The 25138-nt window shown below is 37.8% G+C and overlaps 1 protein-coding gene across 6 annotated transcripts in view; it reads right to left on the bottom strand.

Moving 5' to 3' along the window:
- Nucleotides 1-4100: 4100 nt before the first annotated feature.
- Nucleotides 4101-25138, bottom strand: part of NEK7 (NIMA related kinase 7) — a 74658-nt gene continuing 53620 nt past the window's right edge. For 5 of the 6 annotated variants that reach the window (XM_065072401.1, XM_021294019.2, XM_005498803.3 and 2 more), the window contains exons 8-10: nt 23536-23630; nt 18865-18978; nt 4101-12126 (exon numbers count right to left, since the gene is read on the bottom strand). In XM_065072401.1, the coding sequence (XP_064928473.1) occupies nt 12016-12126; nt 18865-18978; nt 23536-23630 (320 nt within the window). In that variant the 3' untranslated portion in view covers nt 4101-12015. The remainder of the gene's footprint in view (nt 12127-18864; nt 18979-23535; nt 23631-25138) is intronic. The other variant, XM_065072402.1, reaches the window with a different exon arrangement.

Here is a 25138-nt window from a genome sequence, read left to right as displayed (position 1 = left end):
CAGGCAGAAGTTCTACATTTGACAGGTATTTTGCTGCAGGCGAATGACTGCCAGTGTTCCAAATCAACATGTGAGGCAACTTACTGCAAAAGTTTACTTAATTACGTGACAGACCGTACTCAATACAGAGAATATTCGAAAACAGATGCACCACTTAGTCACAATAGGATTCTGATTCTGATTCTGGCATCTGGGTACTACTTCAACAACAAAATCATACCATGTCTAATTTAATTTTTTTTACAGAAAATAAATCATTAATTGCAAAATATACACAAAGTTCTCATAGCACACCATATTAAAATACCTAAATTGTTTTTATAAAACCTTGTGGCATCTTAGAGAGCTGTTTAAAGAAAACATTCAAGACCGAAAACAACAATATATGGGAAGAATATAGTATCTATGAGTACTATGTTCCATTTCATGGCTATTACCTAAATGTCATCTGTTTATACGCACTTGGGACCTTTGACACCAACTTGTTCACTCTCAGAGAATGAAAAATACAGCAATTTTCCAATAAAATACAGTTTTATAAACAGCTTGCTTAACATCATAAACATTTCAGTACTAAATAGGCGGAACTTTTTTTAAAAAGTATTACAGCTCAAAACAATCACCACCCTTCGGTATCATAACAGCTTTAAAAGATGACAGCTTTCCAAATACGGTATTTGTGGAGTTTCACAAGGTCTTGTCAGGATTTCTGACATTGCGAGGGATGGCCAAATGTTACAGCAATAGAATGCCAGCAACAGATAAGGGTCAACTGTGTGATCCTTTGCCCTTCTAGCTGGAGCTGACAATTCACATCGAACTGCCCACTGCTCTAAAAACTCCAGGCAAGTGGGTCATTTCTTCTAACTGGTTATCCCCAGGGAGAAGTGAGAGATGGGGGAGGAAACGCAGTGGCCCAGCAGCCCTGTGCCGGCTGCTGGATCAATGGCCGGTGTCAGCAGGCTGCTAGTTAATGACGCTCCAACCAGCGCCAGCCTCGCTCACGGCCACACTTACCACTGACACCCACACACGGAAACAGGGCTCTGGAAAGACCAAATAATTGCTTCATTTTGCACTATGTGGATTTTTTTTTTTTTCTAAAGGTGGACGCCTTGCATTTTAGGTTCATAGGATTGGTCCTTAGATTTTAACAAAGGAAACATGTTCACATTCACAACAGTGCAATGCAACAGTCAAGGGCAGCCAGCAGCAAGTACCTCTGGGTGACTACAGATCAACTTACAAACATACACTATAAAGAAGCATCCAGTGTTTTGTAAGCAATGCTTTTATATAGATATAGATTTAAATGTACATAAACTATTCCATATATATGGAACATTTTTAATCATAATTTTAAGGTGAGAAATGTTTGGCAAGCAAGCAAACAAAAAGCCATCAAAAAATAACAACCAACAACAAAAGCACCACAGGAAAATATAAAAACAAGGCTAGTTGGGCCATTATACGAGGACTGAGTTGCTGAAGTCACCCATATATCCATGTAAGCTCTGGAGTAGAACAGCTAAATTCCAGAAACAAGATGATTGTACACAGTTGTTCAAATTCCTGACTTTCTATTATTATTGTAAATTCCATGTAAACTACATACAAAACCTCAAGATTTTTCAGCCAGGCTGTGTTTCAGCCTCCAAACACACAGTACAGATCTGTCAGCTGAGGAGAAAGGACGAGCAGCCTTTGCTCCGTATTCAGCCTAGTGCAGACTGCAGCTGGAAAACCCCTTATTTCCAAAGTCTATCACAAAGACCAAAGCATTAAAAAACACTCTCCAAAATAATAACATTTTAAGACTCTTTTCTTCCCTGCAAACTCATTACAACTTTTTAAGGTGGTCCACAGAAAGCTGCCTTATGTCTGTCTAGCAGAGCTTCTGCCCTCGAGGAATTCCCTTCCAGCTACAGGTGGAAGCACCACAGCTCCGCAGAGCAGATTCAAGCAAGGAGTCCTTCTTTGGCCATTGAAATCGATGCAACTGATTTAGCTCTTCCTGTGTTTCTGAAAACAAACTGAATTCCTCCTATTTGGTGAGGAAAAGTATAGCAGGAAGAGTTTTAGTCCTAACAGATCACAGTACAGAGAAATCATACTCTAAAACAATTACTTGTTTTGGAATAAGCAACAGAAATCATGATTGCTAAGAATACATATTGAACCCTACAAAATTAAACTACCTCATAAGATATTGAGTGCACCCTCAGCAAGCCTGCCAATGACACCAAGCTGTGTGGTGCAGTCAACACACTGGGGGGATGTCATCCAGAGGGACCTTGACAGGCTTGAGAGGTAGGACCGTGTGAACCTCATGAAGTCCAACAAGGCCAAGTACAAGGTCCTCCACATGGTTCAGGGCAATCACAAGCACAAATACACGCTGGGGGATAAAGGGATTGAGAGCAGCCCTGAGAAGAAGGACTTGGGGGTATCGGTTGATGAGAAGCTCAACGTGATCTGGTAATGTGCACTTGCAACCCAGAAAGCCAACTGTATCCTGGGCTGCATCAAAAGCACCATGACCAGCGGGTCAAGGGAGGTGATTCTGCCCCTCTGCTCTGGTGAGACCCCACCTGGAGCACTGTGTCCAGTTCTGAGGCCCTCAACTAAAAGGAACATGGACCTGCTGGACCTAGTCTTGAGCAGGCTATGCCTCCACAGCCTCCATATCAGAGGGCTGGAGCACCTCTCCTATGAAGACAGGTTGAGAGAGTTGGGGCTGTTCAGCCTAGAGCACATGCTGGGGAGACCTTATAACAGCCTTCCAGTACTGAAAGGGGATCTGCAGGAAAGCTGGAGAGGGGCTTTTTACAAGGGCATATAGGGATGGAACAAGGGGTAACAGCTTTAAACTGAAAGAGGGTAGATTTACACTAGACATAAAGAAGAAATTCTCCACCACGAGGGTGGTGAGGCACTGGAACAGGCTGCCCAGAGAAGCTGTGGATGCCCCATCCCTGGAAGTGTTCAAGGCCAGGTTGGACAGGTCTTCGAGCAACCTGGTCCAGTGGAAGATGTCCCTGCCCATGGCAGGGAAGCTGGAACTAGATGATCTTTAAGGCCTCTTCCAACTCAATCCATTCTATGATTGTACCACAAAAGTTCTGAATTGGTTACAGGCCCTTTTATTTATTTTTTTTTAACTTTTGAATTACATTAAGTCATTACAAATGAACAAAAATCAGAAGAAACACTACCATGGTGAACTTGGCATGCATCAGAGGTGTGTGTTTACACAGTACCTCCAACTTTCCTGTTTTGCAGCATCAGAGGGTCTGACCTACACGGCTGGCACTGGGAAGCAAGAGAACAGAGCAGCACATGCAGCTCGTGGAAGAACCTGCTTGGAATCAAATGCTACACAAGGTGCACTCAGTCACCACGTCCCTGCTGTGCCTCTGCTGCACTACAGTGGAATGAGGCAGCCAAAGGACCTCAGCTGCCAGACAGCTGCGATACCCCACAAGCAGGTCTAGGGAAACATATGCCTTGTAAAAGCTCCAGTACAAACATGACATACAGCCACCACCACCCCTACAGATCAATAACTGTTACGTGATATAAGATCAAGAAATTATTCTTGGTTTAAGGAAATTGTCTCATGAGACTGAATTTCTGTTGAATTTGGAACTGAATCTATTTGTCATATTATTTGTGTCCAAGAAGTTTGTGGTCAGAAGTTTCAAATTTTGAGTTCTCTGTTTAACACATGGGAAAATCTACCCAAACCAACTAGTCTGAAAACTGTGTCCACTCACCCACCCCCCTCCAATTATTTTCCTCCTCAAATCTCAGTTATGATAAATCTCTCTGGGCCAGTTTCCACCAGTACATTAGAGTTTAAAAGGAGAGTTCCCATAACCACCAGTTATTCTGATGCATGTTCGCTTCCTTCCCATCCTGTTCCCAGGGTTAAGCTACCTTCCTCAAGGCAGGCTCCAGAAGACAGAAACACAAAGTTATGTTCAGGATCACGACTTCCCTGCTTCTCCAAGGTGGGTAGAACTGTGCTCTGCCAGGAAACATCTAGTAGATTTAAAAGGTAACAACTGAGAATACCCAGGCCAAAAACATCACAGAACTTTTAAATCAAGTTTTACTGCCAAAAATTTTATTTTACACTCAAGTAATAAATGAGTATAGTGTACATGTCATACAGGTTACAGAAGTACTACATGAACATATTTATTTGTTTGCAACAACAGTTTCAGAAAATAAAACATCATAATTTCTCTGTTTTGCAAGTTCTCTGTTTCAATATTTGACTTTTTTGCAATATAAAGAACATTCGAGGAGCGGCAGGAGAACAAACAATGGCCATAATTTGTAATGGAGAAGTTTCTGACTGAACACAGCAAAAACAAGGGTTATAGTGACACTAGCTAAGCATTGGAGCAGGCTGCCCAGAGAAGGTGCACAATCACTATCCCCAGAGGTTTTCAAGATCCAGCTGGCTGATGCCCTGAGCCCTGGTGTGAAGCCAGCACTGACACTGCTCTCAGGAGGAGGCTGGACTAGAGACCTCTCTCAAAGTTTGTTCCAACCTGAATGATTCTACAATTTGATTCAAGCAGCCAAATTCAAACAAATCAATGAACACTTCCCTTCTTTCCCTCTCCCAACAAAATCTTACCCAAAAACACAACACACATTATCATCTTTACCACAGTCAAACATGACTCAAAATCAAAGAGAAAACCAGCAAATCAAGTGTACACAAGAGTACCAACTCCACATTAAAAGGCAAACTACGAGCCTTTGCATGATTTAAAATTCCCTTTGTAACAGCAAACACACATTTTTAATGCCCAGTCTGTAAAAAGCAATAAATGACCACATGACAATACCAAAGACCTTCCTAGTCATTTTTAAATGGGAGAATTCCTGTTCACACTGAAAAAGGGCACCACAGGAACATAAAGCAAGATAACACCAGCATTTTAGTTTCCAAGTGTCTACTCGCCCTCAGTGCACTGGCAGTGCTGGTCCCCCAGCAAGTGCCCCAGGGAAGCCAGAGAATGAAGAGCTAAGAGGTGGAGAGGAAGCAGGGAACCCCAAAACATCCTAATCTTTATCTTGGGGTCCATTTCTGTCTAGTTTGAGATCTTTTTCTGTTGCTAGGATTTAAACACAAAGCAAGCCCAACTACCAGGAAGGACTCAATGCACCTAATTTCTTAATCTATTTTCATTTTCATATGGACAGAAGATTTCAATTAGACAAGAGCCAAAAGACTTCCAACCCATCATTAAGGCAATTGTAGAACAAATTAACTAATGATATGACGTGATACAAACTGGCAACAAAGAATAAACATAAAACCTGAAAAATACTGAAAATGTTTTGTGCCAATGAGCAAGTGATCCTCTAAAAGAAAAGAATTATTCTGGTGCAAATAAACAGTGACCAGATGTGCATATACCCACACACATCAAACAGAATCTGACATTCAGCGCTACATCCTGCGGTCCTAAAACCCCAAACTTCTTAGTTTTACTGAGAATTTTGCTTCTCAGACTCAACATACAAGGTTAATTATGAGCAGCCAAAGGTCAAACAATTTGATCAACAGTGAATCTCTGCAAACACACAGTCTTGCAAACCTGAAAGCCTGCTAAAACTGGGAAGTCGGTGCACCTAACACAGAAAAACATGCCGTTCACTGTGCAGGCAGATCTGATTTGGCTTTAACTCAGAGTAGGGTGGATAAAGAAGCAGAACAGCACAGAGCTCAGTTCTAGACCTACAGAACAAATAAACATCTGACTGTTGATAAGAACTTGCAGTATTTCTGCACATACACAAGATACCTTGTTTGCAGGTGGCTTGGCTGTATCTGCCACGCAGTGCAACACTGTGCATCTTCAGCTGGGCAAGAGCCCAGGGACAGCATGCAGGGGAAGCCAGGTAAGGGTGGGACAGTAACAGAAAGGAGCGTTGTGCCCAGCCTTCTGAGATCCAGTCAGTAAAGCTCTTAAGCACATTTTTATTTCAAGCAATGGTAAAAGCACTGAAATCAAGTTGCTATAACGAGAAGAAATGATAGTTTTATGTGCAGAAACAAGACAAGGCAAAGGTCCATACAGTAAACACGAAGAAAGGACAGGCAAAAACTTTGTATCTGAAGTGGTAGAAAACTAAATCAAGGCCTTAATTTGAGGACTTTTGAAGTACTTGGAGGAACAGAATCTACTCCAGCTCTACAATCCTGAAATAAGATCAAATTTGTGGGAGTCAAAACAAGTAGTAATTTGGTGGAGTTCCTTCTTCAGCACATGAAACAGCTAAAGCCCAGCAACTGGAATTGTTGCTGTCAATTTTGATACCTTGAAGGTAGAAAAGAAGTCAAAACGACATAGAGGTTAAAACAGTAAACAAAAGCTAAGAAAGAACACAGATAGTGAAGGGGGCTGGAATCTGATACTACGAACTTTGAGACATTCAAAGGCAGGCATGAGAGAAGTGTCAGGGATAGAAAGGTTGTGGCTTTGGAAAACAGGCAAGTAAAATTAATTGTCAGGGATGTTAGCAAACAGTGTAAAGGGAGTTAAGCATAAAAACTAGATCTTTGAATCTGAACAGGTCTGAAACTGTGGCTGGACACAGAACTATGAGAGAACCAAACTGGGGAAGGAAGCACTGGATTTTGGGGGCATTCAAATTGAAGCGTAAAGTCAAAACTTCAAAACAAAATGGAGGGAGGACGTTAAGGTACATGAAATTAGGGGACGACAAATAGGCAAGAAAGAGCAAAGTATTAAAAAAGAGAACCAGTTAGGATGATGGGCCATCCCCTTCAAGACAGAGAAAAGAGAATCTAGGTTGCTAGTGAAGGAAATAAGAGGATTCAAAGTGCAAGAAGTCACACAATAAAAGGAGTGAGAGACATAAAAGATATAGAAATAAAAGGGGCAAACTCATACAGTTAAGAAGCAGATAATCCCTGTTCAGAAACAGATTCTCAGAACAATTTTGAAAAAGATCTCATAATGCAAAAATCAGGATTGGTTTTGAAAATATATTTTTTAATCAAGAATGAATGGAGAAATAAATCTGCAAGCAACTTCCAACAACAACAAAAAAGATGGTATAAAAGTGGTTAAAAAGTCCATTTGGAAACAGAATTAAAACAGGTAAGGCAAAGCTGAGTCCAAAGCTGTGTTGTGCTGATATAATCTTCAGAGATATTCAAAAAGGCAGGAATAGAAATTAAGAAATTACAAGAAAAAAAAAGTCTGGGGAGAAGAATGGAGACAGAGCAATGTGGGAAGCAACCAAAGAAACCATGTATAGAGAAGCAGACAGAGATGAAAATAAAGACCAGTGAGTCAAAGGAAGTGAGGCCAATGAAGGAAGGAGGCAGCTGAGAAGAGTAAAGGAGTCAGAAAGGTTAATAGACTGGAGATCCCAAAAGGAGTGAGTGACAGGATAGAGGAGAGAGAAAGACAGATAAGCTGAAAGAGAGCAGGTAGTGATCAGAGAAACGGAATTTAGAAATGAGAGATAATAAAGTGAACAGTATTTAGTAAAGACAAGGTCATGGGAATGATTGAGGCAGTGAGAAAAATCTGTCTAAAACTAGAAATCAAAAGCTGGAAAAACAGAGTGAAGAACAATGGAGTTAAGTACTTATCAGGGGAAAAAAATAGAGCTAGCCTACAGTGAGGGATAAAATTTGAGAAGACAGAAATGGCTTGAGTTTAGCAAAGTCACAAAGAAAGAAGCAAACTAATAGCCACTAGGAAAACTAGACAGAGAGGACTTCAAATCAGGGAGAGGGTAGAGCAGACAACAGGACAGATGTAGCAGTGGAAGACAGGAATTGTAGGACTTCAGAAGTCAATATGAAAGGGAACCAGTTTTTAAAAAGCATCAACTGAAGAAAAAGGTTCAGGGAAGGATATAAAGCTTGAAAAAGAACATGAAAAATCTATATTTGATTCATGTTCGGAAACAAAAGTAACACCCCACTGGGCATGCCCAGCACCTGCATTTCCCTCCTAGGGTGATCCTGGCAGAAAGGTTTAGTTATTCACCCAGACCAAACCAGAGATCAGAAATTCAGAAGACCAGCACTGCCACTGGCTAGATGATGTGGGGATACGGCAGGGATGGAAAAACTTTTCGCTGTTAAAGAAGTATTAAAAATGATGGAAAAGGAGTGATTTGAACTCTGCTATCCAGGACCTTTACTTCCAAATTAAATTAACTCTCCACAAAGCAAGACCTGAATGCCTTCATTGACTCTCCTCCACATCAACCTCCTGTTCCTAGAAGCTCAAAAACCTGACACAGCATCCACCACCAGCATTCCAGTTCAGCTATTGAGATCCTCATCTTGCTGTATAATAATGAAGACAGAGATTAAGTGGACAGATTGTTGAAAACAAGCATCACTGTCATTTTGTGTCCCATTCAGAGATACCTGAGCACCACTGCCTTGAGAAGTCCTTCTCTATTTCCAAGCCTCTGTCAAGGATTTCACTCTATGGCTTTCTTCATCATCAGCATGAATAAAACACCAGCCTTCTCAGACACTTCTAATACTATACCTCATCTTCCAGTACATTGGCATGTTTTTAAAGTTTCTGCTCATTACAAAAGACGACATACTTCCATTGCCTGCTCATATAACTGGTAGCTGGATCATTAGAGTGCAACAGAATAGGGGGAAAACACATTATTCCCTGCTACCAAACCAGTGACATACAGTAAGCATAAAAAGTGAGCTGAGCATGTCATTTGTGTTTACCCTACTGACTACTGTCTATTCATGTGCATATCTGAGGTTCACTCCAAATTCCTGAAATTACATAAAAAACTGCCTACCTGTAAAACAGAGTTCACAAGACTGGGGCCATAATGGGAGCTCTTTGTTATTTTTATGCTTTTCAGATATTTCCAAAGGGTTTGAAAGTAATTTTAGATTAATTTTTAAATTTTAGATAAAAAACTCCTTTGGGTTCATTGTAAATATATCCAATATAGTATTTTTAGATACATTTTTGACAAATAATACAAAAAAGATTTTTTGAATGTATTGTCTTTTGTTACAGTCATGAAAACTCACCTATAATCAACTACGGGAAGCAGTAAACTGTCCACAAGATAGGTAGCATCTACTGTAACATATATATATCTGTAAGAAGAAAAGTTTGAAAAAGTATCATGGACTATAATTTTTACATTATATTTAACATCTGCATGTTTTCTTTCTATTAAACTACTGCACAGCAAGGGAGCTTTCAAGACAAGACAAAGATTTTATGCGATGTCATTCAAAGCACAAAGTTCACTCATGAAGCAAGTTAATACTGTAGCATTACTGAAATAAAAGGAGAAGCTAGTCAGACATTTTGGTTAGAAATGTAACATGTTCTCTTTAAAGAAAATAAAGATGTAATGCCATAGCTTAAAATAAATAGTGCCAAATGTCACCATCAACAACATATGAAAAAAAAAGGTGTTTTATAAAAGAAAATATAAGTGTATAGCACACATGACTTATCATTCTCATATGGCACTAGGTGCTTAATTTAGGGGATACCTTCTACAATCCCTGGTTATACAAGCAGTTCCAATAAGCCGTATGGGCTGCTTAACTATAAAGCTTGGTACCAGAGTCACCTGTGCTATTCATTTTACAGATATTAAAATAGGAACAACCATTAATTTTCCTCAGCACAAGATTTAAACACAAATACTAAAAAATTTTTTTTTTAAAATTGCATTCTTAAGTATGCACATTTGTTAACTCTTAACTCCTGATTTCTTTACTCAATGTGTCCTTCCAGATAGGAGGGCAGAGGGGGAATCTATTATTGGTTTCTTAAAGGAAAAGTTCAATACTTGATGTGTAATATTCAACGCAAACAGCCTGAGCGTGCTGGCGTTTTTTCAGTGATTTTTAAATATTCTAGTACATACCAGAAAAAAAAATGTTTGAGTACTTATGCATATTAGGAGCTCATCCTGGCAGTCAAGCAAGTATTATGCTGCCTTTTCCAAGACAAACAGTTTCATTCTATGACATATGAACTATTGTTATAGAACATAACCACCATAACCAAAATTCAATAATCAGACAATAAATGAAAACAAATCTAGAGGTTGCTAGACACAAATACTTCCTTCTAGCAAATTGTTCCACTGAAGTCCTACAAGATTAAGCACATACAGAAGCTAGAAGGAAAACTACGGATTCATCCTACAGAATCTGGAAACAAAAATTAAACAAAAAAAAGTATCAAGATAAGCTGATGATCTGGCACATACCACTTAAAAATTCCTGTATTTTGCCAAACACCATTTACATAGTAGCTGTAGTTTTAAAAAATCCAAAACCAGAAAAAACCCTGATCTAGCTTGCACATTTCATCCACAAACTGCACAGCTGCATTTTTATTCTTTGAGCATTATAACAAAACAAAACTTAAAGCTGCATAGAGAAACAAACAACAAAAATCCAAGTGTGCAGGGAACAGTTTGCATCTAGAACCTATTGTATGTGTATGCACATACTGCTGCTTTTATTTGAACTAACTTCTTTTTACTCATATAACAAAAAAGATTTAACTGACTGTAACAGCTTCTGTTTAACTGACCGTAACTAACTTTCTTTGCAACATAATAATTCTGATTTGACAGTTCCGTATAAAAAGTTTGTTCAGTCTCGAAACTCAAGAAATTTCAGCCCATTCTCCATTTTTATCACTTTTTAAAACAAGACACCTTGCCTCCTTAACAATAAAAATCTAAGCATACCCCAAAAGGTACTAGGGTCTAACAAAAACATTTTGAACTCCCTTTTCAACTAAAAAAGTATTTGTAAGACATTTTGCATATATATTTATTTCCCAAATGAAGGAGTGGTGACTTTCTCTTAAACATAAAAGCTAAAATATACTTTTGCTAAATATAAAACTAATTCTCAGGATACAGTACACAAACCCAGATATTCCTGAAGAATACATTTTATGTTATAACACACTATTAGATCTTTTCCAAAAGGCTTCTGTAGTATATCTTTTTTTAATACGCCATAAGATCATTCATATTATTTTAAACACAAAAATCTACAAACAGTGACATATACACAAACAGTTGGGAAGTTGTAACTTAAAGATCACATCCCTTAATCAGACCTCCTCATCCCTTAATCAGACCTCCTCACAAACACTTGCCTCAGAAGAACCCTATTTGCTACAAGAAGCATCTGCGTGGTTTTGAGACTGCACTATGCAGACTCCTATTGCCCCAGGGCAGTGCTGCACAAGTCTATTGAAAGTGATCAGATTTCTGAATCAACACCTTAAATCTTCCCAGAAAACCTCCAACAAATGTTTTATGTGCATCACAACAGAATAACAAAACAAAATGGGATGTTACAAAAATTTCAGCATAATGTTTCCTGAAACTATTTTCCCATCCTTTTGGCAAGCGGAGAACTAACCCTAGCGCCTCTCTACTCTTATGCTGAGAACTGCAAACTACAATTCAACACAAAATACAATAAACTTCAATAATAATGTCCCTCTTAGAATAAAGAATAAAATAAACTGTGCTGATTAATATTTTCCATAAATTACTACAAAGGTGAGCGATTCAGACATTTTGCTTCTGGACAATAAGCCTAATATCTGTATCATGTGCAAAAGTGCAACTGTGTTTTAGAACTGAGGCCCAACTGAATACAATGCTGTTATTAAAGAAAACATACATGAACCCACTTAACATGGAAAACAGTGTTTCCCGGTATCTTTTAAAGTCATGATTTACATACTTAAACCTGTTGTAAAACTGCAAGTTAGTATAAAATACAAAAAAATAGAAATAAACAGAAAACAACAAAGCTCGTATATAAATTGGTTTACAATTCAAAGCACAACAGTAAGCTTCAAATAATTACATTTCAATTACACACAAATGAAGAGGTGGGGATGATTTACTTAAAATACTTGGTTATTTCTGCTTTCTTCTTCACGATCTGATGTCTGTTTAGCTGCTCGCAGTGTGTGCATGCATACGTTTCGCTACATCATAGACATAGGTTATGTCTGGTCGCTTCTCCGGATCCGGGTTGATGCACATATTAACTAATTGTCGCAGCTAGGAAAGGAAAATAACATGTAAGAAAGCAAACAATCCTGTCAATTAGTATTTGTGCATTATCAAATTTAAATTAACATGAGTGGCAAAAATTAGCCAAACATAGCAATTCTGCATAAACACACACACTCAACCCTCCTTCTCTCGACACACACTGCACAGTTTTATGCAAGCACGTATGCAACATACTCCCGTGATTTTTACATTTTGTACTGTTGTCCCAAAAAACTGATGAGCAGATTTAAGTTCTAACACTTTTAACATACAACTTTAGACATGCATTTAGTCTCATTAGACATTATTTAAGTGAAAATTCCTGTGGTTTTGGGGGGCTATGCCTGCAGACCCCAGAAGGCTGAAACTCACACAAAGAAGGTAAATTGGGAGTGCTTGCTCATTCTCTCCCGATACAAGAGTGAGCCAGCAATAAATGGCATTGCTGCATGACAGGCTCCAACAAAGCAGAGGTGGTGATTCTCCTTATAATGCACGGTTAAACTACAGAACCCCCTGCTGCTCCAGGCTACCAATACATGTGCATTCAGAAAGCAGCTGAGTGAGTCAAACCCACTGAGGGCTATTTAACGTAGAGACTCCACTCTGGGACTGAGGAAATCTCCGAGCTTAAAACTGGACACTGGGCAAGTACTTTGGGGAAATCTCACATTATGCTGACCCTGTTACTCCACCTGCCCAATGCTAGAGACATGATACTGGAATAAATAACCTTTGGTCTATGTCCCAATATCTGTTCTTAGGATTATGTCACTAATGTTTCCACAAACACCATAAATCTGAGGCCTTCTATAGCACATATACTCAGCAGAAGCAACCCCAAAGAGCTCACAGACCACTCAGACACTTTCACTGCATCACAAATTGGCAGAACAGTTGCAGGTTTATCTTCCATACCTGATATGCTTCAGGTGATGTTAGAATTTCACATAGTCTGGATAACCTTCTGATGGGGCATCTATTTTAAATTGTGTGTATCTCCTAAGCTTTTTGTTATGTGGAACACATCGGCTTCATGACAACTTATTAAAATGTTTACAATCCTTTGCAAGAGCAACTTAACCAACCCTGAAGCTCTTCCTTCACCCTTTTTAGTAGCTTTGCCCGATCCTCTGGACCTCTTATAGCACTGGGTGGGGAGAAGCCACAGCAAACAAAAGCAAACACCTTGTGATCCACCCTTCTATGGCAATATGTCAAGTTTGGTTCAGTCTCCCTCCAGTACTATTAGATATGAATATTTAAAAAAAAAAATCTGTAACTATTGCAACTAACATAGAGCAACCTCATGACCATGATTATTCAAAAGTAACACAGATTGCATATTCAAATCTGCCATCAGAGAGTTTCCTTCCTGCTTATTATAAAAAGACCAAGAAGGATTTTAAATTACAACTATTCTCCTCTAACTTTTCAGAAGATTAATTTAAATGCACAGCAATAGGAAGCCCAGAAGTTAAGAAACGCTGCATACCACTATTTAAAACTTCGTCCATTAGGCCTTGCCAAAGCATTGTAATTTGTATACAATGTACAAGTTTTTCATATTTAACAATACAAAAACTATGTTACTAGACATCCCCCTTCTTTAGCAAGAAGAACTTCATACTTAAAAATGAGATCATTCTGAAGATAGTGGTCATATTGCTGAATTGAAAAGAAACATTAAATCAAAACAGGCTGTAATAGACTTGCTATTTGAATCTTAAATATGCTAAGTATATTTTTGACTAATGGAGTTATAAAAGCCATCATACAGTGTCTGGTAACCAATAAATAAAATACAATACCACTTGCAGGAAAATCTATTAGCCTGTAATAACTCCCAGTCATTTGGAGAACAGAATGTTGGAAATCACAAACTACTTGAAGAAATAATAATTGTCAACATGCAATACAAATATGCAAAGCAGAACAGTCTCCTGCAGGAGCAGCAGGTGGGACACAGGGTAAGTGTCAGCAGAGATGAGCAGCTTGCTATGCAACACCTCAGACAGCCTCTGTGGAAACAGGGAACACTGAAGAACAACCAAAAACCTTAAGCATGATATTAGACTCAAGTAAGTAAACATTTTGTAAAGAGAATACAAGCGTAATTTATCTGGAGAATACGACACATTTGTACATATATATTTATCTTTCGCTGTGAAGATTTCCATCTGTTCAACAGAACTACATACAGTAAATAAAGTCTTAGTAAAAGACTTTGAAGGATTGAAACCTGTAAAGCTATCCTCAGAGGGGAAACAGAGTATTCTATCTGCTCTTTTTAGCAGCTGTTTATCAATAACTTTAGTGTGGGTAGAACAGCAGAAACAGACCTTCAAGAAATTTACCTGTGAAAAGCAGCAGAAGCCCTGTTTACCTGCAGTAGGCTACCTCATGTCTCTTTAATTCTGGCCTGCGGGTAATTCTGATTTTGTCTTCTATACCGAACTTTATCATCTAAAAATCAATTTCAGACTCAAACTGTTTGCTAAATCTTCGTTCAGAGTTACTTTGTTACTTTTTACGGTATATTGCAATTCAAAGCTTCAATAAAGTGGCCAAGAAGATTTATTTCTTAAAAAGACACTGTAGCAAAATGGCATTTTGACTCAGCAGTACAAGTCTTCAGGTCAGGTTAATCCCTCTAAGTACACTTGAAAAATCCATTCACCCACATCATATCCTGACTGGTGGCTTTTGGTAGCTTCTTATTTTTCAGTCTAACCAAAATGCATATCGTTAGGATGCAAGAAAGGATGTCCAAGAATATGTTCATAGTAAGGGACATTCAGTGAATCAGTTTGCTCAGAAGTTCTTTTCTCAACACAGTGCAAGAGGTGAGATTAAGTAGTGACAAACCTTCACTATTAGTGTAATAAAATAAACCACAAAGTCATAGATCTCTTTTGGCTATGAGTCTTCATGTTTAAATGTTGGTCACTGCTATTACTGCAAAATCTCCTTCCCTCTTGCAGTCCAGAACCCCAGTTGTAAGGCAGGAATGCTGAGCTGGCTACTCTTGGGACACTGCACAATGATAGCACAGATTCCCAAGTAATTTCAAAAACCTTGAGTTCTTTTAAGCTCTGTTATTGAACAGCAAACCTTTGAGAGAAGCAGAATTAATTTTGGTGTACAGGAAGAAAACAGTTACACAGGAAGAAAGCCTTTCAGGACTGAAACTGGGACCATGCTGGATGTTAATATTTGGTTATAGTGCTATTCCTTAACCTCATACAGGAATATCCATTTTAATAAACCTGAAATCCATTTGTCAAGCCCTCTAGTAATAACAGAATTGTGAAGCAGCAGGAGAGCCTGGCAGTACCATGGGAAGAGGCACTGGGATTCAAAAGTCAGACTATCATTAGAGATAGAGTAATTTTTTACTATCCGGCACAGACTGGCCAACAGGCAGAGCAGACTCATGACTGAGCTGGAGGGACCTCCCGTTGCATCCCCGAGCTGCAAACTTCTGCTGCTGCTTATTGTTCTTCTGCTCCTCTGTGCACCTAGCACAAGGGCTGTCTTTAGCCTGGAGCTTAGCCTGACATTGGAGCACTGAGACACACACTTTCTTTACCTTCAGCAGGTTTGTCGGCTATGAAATAAATAATTATGACTGAAGTCAGGAGGTGGGGGGGAAGCCAGAACTATGACAGGCAAACACTTTGCATTGTTAGCCAGTTGAAAAAGAGAAATTTTCATATAGGAAATTCTGGATGGGAAAAAAAAAAAAAAGGCAAAACAACAACAAACAAACCACAACAAACTCTTCTTACTCTGCGTAGGAGACCTTCTTGAAGTCCTTTCTCAGTGTTGTTCTCAAGCCCTTCTGCTGGCAATTAACCTGCCATTCTAGACCTGCTGGCTCATTCAGCCTTCACAGCTGGGTAGGAGGTTGGCTATGGATTTTAGAAGAACTGCACCTCAGTCAAAGGGGAGATGAAAACTTAGTCTATCATGAAAGCAACATGATACTTATCTTGGCTGACAGGATTTTAAGAGTATTGACTGGGGCTGGCAAGGGAGCCCCAGCTTTGAATTCCCTAAAGTGGAACAGCTTGCAGTAAATGCTGAGCACTCACTCTGAATACCCAGACATTCTCTAGGAATATTAAAAAATTGAGATAACCAAAGTTGTTAAACATTTGAAAATCTTGGCTTATGACTCTACTGCTGAAGCAATACTTTGTGAAAATGCATCTTAGACTATTAGGATTTCTAATCAAAGTGCTGTTGGTTTTTTTTAATTATCCATCTGTCCATCTATCTTAAGGTGCACCTTTCTGTCACACTGTTCTCTGGTAATACGGATGTGATACATTACAAAAACTTTAGACTTATAGAGACTTCAATCTGTAGAACTGTCACATCTTAAAACTCATTAAAATTTACTTATAAAAAGTCTTCTTAAAAAGCACTTGCCTTGTAATTCGTAATGAAATTATTTGCACTCCTATATCAAAGGATGCAAAGATTAACACTCAGTAAAATTTTTCTTTCAGAAAATTCTTTGTTATAAAATATGAAGTGTGTTTTCCTGCTCACTGTGTTTCCAACCTGGTTAAAGGTTTGGTATCTAAATTGCCAGTCCAGATGAAACATTTAGGACAATATCCTAATACGACAGATAATGCTTGTTTTTTCTCTTTAAAAGTTCATGCCAGCACAGTATTTTTTTTCATTCAAATAAAATAAGATATATTTTGTTGCAATAACTAATAAACATATCTATTTTTCCACATACCTTAGCTAAGACACAAGTCTTTGATTCAAAATATAAAAATTGTTGCCATTACGGTCTCCAATGGTTGATTCCTTCTTTTGAGTAATCATTTTTATACCTATCTTCATACCTACCATAGCTCAAATTCTCTCATGTTTTAAAATAACTTCTGTGTATTTTGCCAATAACTGGCTTATCCAAGGTGCAGAAGTACGTGTCTGCTTTGCAACAAAGAAACTGTAACATGTGCTTTGCATCTGTTTTCAACCCTCAAAATTACAGAGATGTAAGGAAAAGGTGGAATCTCTTTCCCCATCCCAACTCTAAGCCCTTCTATCTGGGCCAGACTTTGATATTTGCCCCTTGGCTGGGAACGTGCGTCCCCAACTTCACACTCGGCTGCGGCGCAGTAGCCCTGCAGGCGGGCCAACTTCAACCAACCACCAGTGGTAGCATCATTAAAATCCTGCCGAAGGTCACCATGGAAACCGCCTGCTGAGGCTTCGCTGCTGCACTCGGCATCTCCTAATCAGCTACCATGTGAAATGCAAATTCAGACAGTCTGAAAATTAGTCAAGAAGAATAGAGGATGAGGATGCAGATATGTGAAATATTCATGCGCTTCATGGAAAAAGGAAGACGGCATGAATGACACAACAAAGAACGGCCCCTGACATTCTTGCTATCATTCTGCATTATTGTTCACACCCTACTGTATTTCCAGGCCTCCAGTTCTGAAGTTGGTTATCTGAACTGCCATATTTATAGTCTACAATAAATAATAATTAAAAATGGACCAGGTAAAATGACTAATTGGAAAACCCATGAAGAGGTATAGTGCATAAATTACTCTATAAAACCTTATTTCAACCTTTGTAACATCACCAAATGATCTTTTTAAATCCCTTTTTTTCACAAAAGCGGAAAAACTGTCAGTATAAATGCAAAACAAAGCAAAACACTGGGCAGTAATCTTTTATTAATAGTCCAATCACTGTCTTTGAATATAAAAAAATTTAACATTCAGACTTACAACCGCGACTCTATAAGTGAAATTGCACAATGCTTTATGTTTATTGAAAGTATTTCAGTGCTCCTGTTTGTGTTTTCAAAGTAATCTTTAATTCATGTAGGCTGAATTCAATTAGAGTTGGATACTAATACATGTTCTTTGGTTTACAGCTTCTATCAGTTTGCCCTGTTCTGCTCCAAGTGGGAAAGTATTTCAAAGCTGGCATCTCAGAACATTAAAAAGAATTTATTTTTTTCACTCTGTTACTCGCACTAAGAAAAATATTTATTTTACTTAGTTTCTTTTCATTTTAGAGCTTAAAAAAGCAAGTACCCCCCCAAATGCATTAATGACAGTAAAGTACTGTTACCTATCAGCTTAAAACAAACCCTGCTGCGATATGCATAAGTATATTGTTCAAATTCAATTATGTTATGTCTGCCTGTATTTCTCTAAAATTTACTATTAGTGTTGCTACCTTGCAAAAGAACTGCCGTTCAATTGTATCAAATGGCACATCGCAGTTTTATAATGCAGACAAACAGGAACTAAACTCATTTTTACTAGTGAGTTACATTATACCTAATTTAATGCAAGCCCTGAGAGAAGCAAGGCTAGTGCACTATTTTATTGTGCAACATAAACCTGTATAGTTGTGCTTTTAGAAAAGCGTACTATAGATGTAAGCCCTTTCTGACATGCAGAACATATTGTAGTGCTTTCTGGGAAAGCATTTTGTCTTACTTGCAAGGAAGCTCAATGAACCTAAGAAGCTAACAGCATGAAGTTTCCATCATTAAGCCCCCAAAATCTAGAATCTATGACTAAAATTACAGAGTAACTTGTTTTGACAGGAACATTCCAGTGAGTTCAACAAACACTTATGGGCATAATCTGCAAATAACACACAATCACACCAGTCCACATCCTTCCCTGTCCATGTGCCAGCCGACAGAAACAGGGGATCCAGCCCACGAGCGGGAGAATCACTTACCTCCTCTGAGTAGTGATCTGACGGGAGAGGTGGGTAGTCACACTGCTCGATCTTCTTGCACAGGGAGTACAAGTTCATTTTATCACCATAAAAAGGACTCTGCAGCGCAGCCATCTGTTCAAAGAAAATTTACAGTTTTCTTTTGTGTTTTTAAGTAAACCTGTTTTGTCATAAAATCTGTAATAGTAACAAATCAAAAATGATTCTTAATGACTTTCAATTCCCTGCTTACAAGTGTCATAGTGCTAAAAACACAAGTTCCAAAACTATTACTGTAACCAGTGTGTGTACTTATCCTATGTCATACAGTCGTACCTGTCACAATCCTTACATTGCAATATTGTAACTGTATACCATTAGAGCTTTATTAATAGAGTGTGAGGAAAAAGTTAGTAGTTTCCAATAGTACTGTGAGCATGGAGGGTCCTTGCACTACGATAGAGACAAAGAAAAGTCCCAAGACCCACAATGTAATTTTCCTCTGAAGACCTTTTGGAAGAAAACATATAATTTATTTGAAAGCATTACCTGATCTAAAGCAATATCACATGCTGAAAATGCTGGATAATGGCAGTAGGTTTTATAACCTGCCATAGCTATCACATTCAACTTCAATAAAGTGATTTTTTTTTAAAAGCAAGAGAACAAAAGGTAACATCTATCCTTCCAAATATCCCCAAACCCAAGAACTCCATAATTCAGTACACTTTTTGAAAATATTAAAAATATATATATATATCCAAATCATCATCAGAAGTGCAGAACTGGCACTATTACTATAATTTACAATCATAATACAAAAATAAGAATATCTGTTGGAGAGCACTTAAATAAATTGTCAGCTTAAAACCAGCATTAGTAAACCCACACTTTATATCCAGACAATGTTACAAACTCAACATTTAAGGTGGCAACAAATGCTATGGTTAGCAGGATTACAAACGTAAAGATTCATTTAAAAATCTCTCCGTTCAGTTCAAAGCCGTCTAAGTCTTTGAACCACAGCCGCACGAACGCTGCTTGGAGTGCAGCACTGCCCCAAAGTCAGTCACCCTTTTCTACATGTGCTAATAAGTTTGATTTTGGAAGGACAATGTGTACATTCCCCAGACAGGCCGAGTGTGTGTGAAACACGCTGGTCCATGCTGTGCTACTCAGTGAGCTTCAGCAGGGACAGGACAAGCTGAAAATGGCTCTCATCTGTCTTGTGGTCTTCCCGAGAGCAGGTTAACTCTTTCACGTCTAAGCACTGATAGCACTGGGAGAAAATGTGTGAAGACAATTACCAAAATTCTCTCACATTTACTTTATACCTGATAAAAATGCTCTCAAACAGTTCAGTACTTTTGTCATATTAGCTTCAAGTAAGAATAAATAATTTTCAAGCTCCCCAAACACATTCCATCCTACACTCCTCCCAAGAATTGTATATTACCAAAATAATGTTAATTTTGGGATTTACATGGCATTGTCTCTTACCTTAAAAAGAATGTTAAAAATGCAAGCTAAAGACCAAAAAAGAAAGGGGGGGGGAGGGCAAAAAAGGAAAATCAACCACAAGGTCTGTACACAGGCAGAAATTCTAAATAAATGCACCGATACTCGTTTTCGTACTCTAGGTGTTCATTAAAAAGTACTTTTGTTTGAATGCTGCGGAGTGTTAAAAAAATTCTGAATGTCCCCTAAGGAGTTAAAACAGGAATACTATATTTTCATGCATCTCCTGCTTTGACAGATGAAAAATGTCAACTGTCCTGTTTTTATTTTCAAGCTTTTGCACTATTCATCTGGTTCATTAGTGCATCTCGCTGCTGCCCCTGACAGCTGCTCGCCCTCTCCTCCCAGCAGCTGAATTTTTCAGGCTAATTTGATCCTCCACACTGAGACGATCACTAGAATGATTGACTTGCTCCCTGACCTCCAGGGTCTGACTTTCCTGATTAGTATTCTGGGGGTGTCTGAGGGACGAAAGCCCACTGTCTGTCTTCGGGGCTGGTGGCAGCTCGCTCGCTCTCTTTTTTTTTTTTTCTTTTTTTTTTTTGAACTGTAAGCCACCAACCTACAACCCTGTAAGGATGCAATTGCTACGCTGAACAATAAAAGGAAATGTGTAAAACCTACTTTTCCATGTAAAGGTCCGTGTAGCAAAAGCACAGCATCTTGATTTTAATTAGTAAAGTCTACTTTGTTGCATATCAATTAAAACTCCAGTGGTAGTGTTTTTGAGGTTTCAGAAGTACCTGGGGCTCTAACAAAAATCAGACTTTAAAATATACTTCTAAAAAATCTTACTGGCCACATAGTTAGCATTGAATAATAGACTGTAATTTAGGTTAGAAATAATAATTTTTAAAAACAACATACATTATAGCAAATTAATCTAAAATTAAAATATAACTGAAAATAGTTTCGCAGCAATTAAGCATTTATTGAGAAGTGATAACTATGCCACAGTTTTTCCCCAATTAAGCTGGAGAGAATCCAGAGCACATATGAACACATATCAACATGAAATCAACATAATAAAACATGCTAAAACGCAGGCAACAGATATATCACAAAAAGATACCCAGCACATAACTGCACTGATAATAAAAATCCCATGCATTAGTCCATGCATGTCTTGAAGAAGTTTAAGAAACTGCTTTTAAATAATTTAAGGAAAAAAAAACTGTTAAGCATCTGAGTTTACCTAACATTTCAAATTTACATTTCAATGATCAACCAAAAAAAAATCCCCTACAAACATGTGGTATGTTGTGATATTAGCTAAATGGGATAAATGCACCTGTAAAAAATAATAAAAAGCTATAGTTGAATACACTGCCATATAGTATAGCTACACATCAACAATAAGTATCCTAATAATTGCTTTATTCTTACAATAAGGAAAAAACTCAAACACAACATGATACCAACTTAAATACCATCCTCATAAAATTCATAAAATAAATCAAAAGACAATGATACTTAAAGATGCTGAGTTGATCAATGGAATTCAGATACTTAGCTATTACTTACCAGGTCAAAGAAAAATGTAATATTCACGTAGGTGTTTAATATACTGTACAAACAACAAAGCAGTAAGCTCAAAATAAAAATATTTAGAAAAGTGCTATTGATTCCTATGCAGCAATTTTATTTCATATAACACAGAAGAAAAAATAACCTTAAAACATGTTTATTTTCTATCAAATCAGTTATTCAAGGGTTTTATTTGTTTGTTTCCAGATTTAAAAAGTCCTCAAGAAAACCAAAGAGGGGAAAAGCAGTAGTATACGGAAAAAACCTCATCTACCTTTACACTGCTTTTAGGCTCCTGCTTGTGCACACGTGTAAAGCAGAACATGGAAACTGATGGCATTTGCCATGTTCATAACTAAGGAATCACAATACCGGATTAAGTTTCATTTTAGGATTTAAGCTTCTAAATAGTTACTATCAGGTATCGGACTTCATTCCTGTGAATTAACTCAAAGATTTAGAAGCAACAGCTATACGAAGATCTGTAAACTGCAGAATTCCAATATAGCTATTTGTCCTTTTAATATTTAAAGCAACATTTAAGTGACAGAAAATAAACTAATATTACTGGAGACAATTCGCCCAGTAGTAACAAACAACTTGAACAGGCTGACAATTTTTCCTACAAAATCCTAAAATAAGAGGAGATGCCAATCCTGTGGAATGTGTTAAATGAGTTCTGCTGGCTCACTGAGGCAGGTGGCTCGCAGGTAGATGAAAAGTAGGTTGGGTTTATTAGTTTTTATCTGGAATACGACTAGAAAGACTTCACTGCCATTGCTGATGGAAATATTTTTTTTTCAGTATCCTTTAACACAAATATTTAGTCTTTTGGTCAACAAATGACATGCAAACAACTTTGAAGACACAGTTGCCTTAGAAGCCTACCTGCTCTTCATTCACCTGAATTTCACTCTATCTTTATTTTCTCAGAATATAATATCATTTAAAATTATGTGTCACCTACCTATCTCAACCATATTAATACAGAAATGAACAAATAATTATAGTTTAACTAACTGGAGGAGAAGAAAGAATAGAAAAGTTACATATGTTTCTGCAAAAGAAGTCATTATCTTGAAAGTTAATCCAAGCTAGTAGTAATAAGTACATCATAATGCACTTTTTATTGTTTTACTGAGGCTTTAAATAATTTTAAAGAAATTAAACTTTTATTAAAATAACTATATTGCCATTTTTGAAAGCATCAGTTGCATACTTAAGTCAATCCTACTATTTCTCAAGGCATTTATTACCAAAATCATATAAACAGCATAGGCCACTTAAACACCTAGAACAATTTTTCTTGTGCTTGCCATTATTAGTTTATTAATCCTTTGGTTATGCCCGATCTTCAATAAATTGTTGTAAAGTCTTTGTAGGAAGCCCAGTAAAAGTCAAGTCTTGAATAACACACAAAAGTATTTCATATGCTGAAGTTACATTAAGAGTTCTCATTGCTAATATCAAAGACAGACATAGAATAGGTGACAAGTAGCTTTCCCACAACGCTCCACACTTTTCTAAACAACAAAAATATAGAAACAGATCCTAAAATGGTACTTAATACACTGGGGGGGGGGGGGGGGGGGAGCGGTGTGAAGAGCACAACAGTGTTAGTAAGTTCAATGTGTATATCAATATTACCTCATACAGCAGACAGCCTAGAGACCAGATGTCAGATTTGAAGTTGTAACCATTTTCGTGTATTCTCTCTGGAGACATATAATAAGGTGTACCAACTGCAATAAATACACAAGCATATTTGAATGAAAATTTCTGTTACATAGTAGTAAAAGTACAGTTTTGCTGGCTGAAAAACATTTTTTTCACCTTCTATATTTCTCATTTTGCTACTTATATAATTTCAATTCATACTTATGACTCTTCAGTTTGATAAAAATACGCATGAATCAGGTATCCATTTCATCCAATGCAACTTTATTTTCACTACTGATATCTAATTACCAGAATTATTCAGTTGTAGAATACCTCCAATTTTTGCTTTTAAAGAAGCTTGACAGTAATTATTTTCTTCTCAAGAGAACCAAGGGAACATACTACACACACACACACACACACACACATATCCCTGCCCCTTTCCAAACTGCTATCACTGTGGCTGGAAATAAAAACAGCTAGAAATTATCTTCCTTGGCTTGGATTTTTTTTTCTTTAATGAGTTGTCTGTTCTTTGGGAGTATATAAATTTGAAAAAGCTGCGTTTGAAACCAGTAAATGCAATTTAGTTTGAATATCTGAAACTAAAACTGAACCTGAAATCTGGGATCTTCAGCTTCCCAGAGAAGAACGCAGGAAAACCCGTGAGCCCTAACAGAAGCCGAGGGTCCCCGAGCGACTCACCCGCCTGCTGCAGGACCAGAGTCTGTCAGGGCTTTTCAGCTCCCAAATGGGTGGCCGCCCTGGTTTAATCCTGCCTCAGAGCTGTGGGCTCTAAGTAGCATTTCCTAGAACTGTCCCATGGCAAATTCACATTGGATACTCCAGGACATCTCCCCCCTTGATTTTAATCAGACCCTACCCATCTGTGTCACAAAGGAGAATGTGAAAGGAGAAATTCTGAGACATGTTTCAGCCCTGTAATAAAAAAGCCATTAAAAGAAAAAAGTGGTGGATTCCTATGTGACAGAACAAAAAAAGAAGTTATGAAAAATAACAGTAGTGGCAATTTTCCTGCATTGTCACGGAACTTTCTCCCTATAACCCCCCCAAAATGACTGCCTGACAGCAAAGAGTTACAAATCTATGTAGATTTTTACTTCAGTTTTGTAAGGAACACTTTCTTAAGCACTGAATCCTGGTGATGAAAACCAATTGAATTCTGTCAATTCAATACAAGTTGACATTATTTCAAAACTAAACATCTTGCAAAACAACCAGATTAAAATCTGCACTCTCACCACAAGCTATGAAAATTAGAGTGTAAACCTTACACTATTTTATTTAACATGAAGATCTTGTATCATTTCTGAATTAGCCTCATCTATTCAGAATGAGTATGAATACTGGAAACAGAGATTTAGTGAATATGTACATAACTCCAAATCAGAATAATCAGGTTAATCATTCTAATTAATCTGCTTAATAATTTTATTCTAATCATATCTGAAAGTTAAGGGGTTTGCTTTGACAAACTGCCCTATCTTTTAGAAAGGCTGACATCTCAAAATATGTTATACTTTCTTAGGGAGGAAGGGAGTTTGAGGAGCCGTATTACACTTTCCTACTT

Source organism: Columba livia, chromosome 8 (assembly GCF_036013475.1).
Source record: "Columba livia isolate bColLiv1 breed racing homer chromosome 8, bColLiv1.pat.W.v2, whole genome shotgun sequence".
In the NCBI taxonomy this organism is placed as follows: Eukaryota; Metazoa; Chordata; class Aves; order Columbiformes; family Columbidae; genus Columba; species Columba livia.
This window is presented reverse-complemented; position numbering and strand designations above follow the sequence as displayed.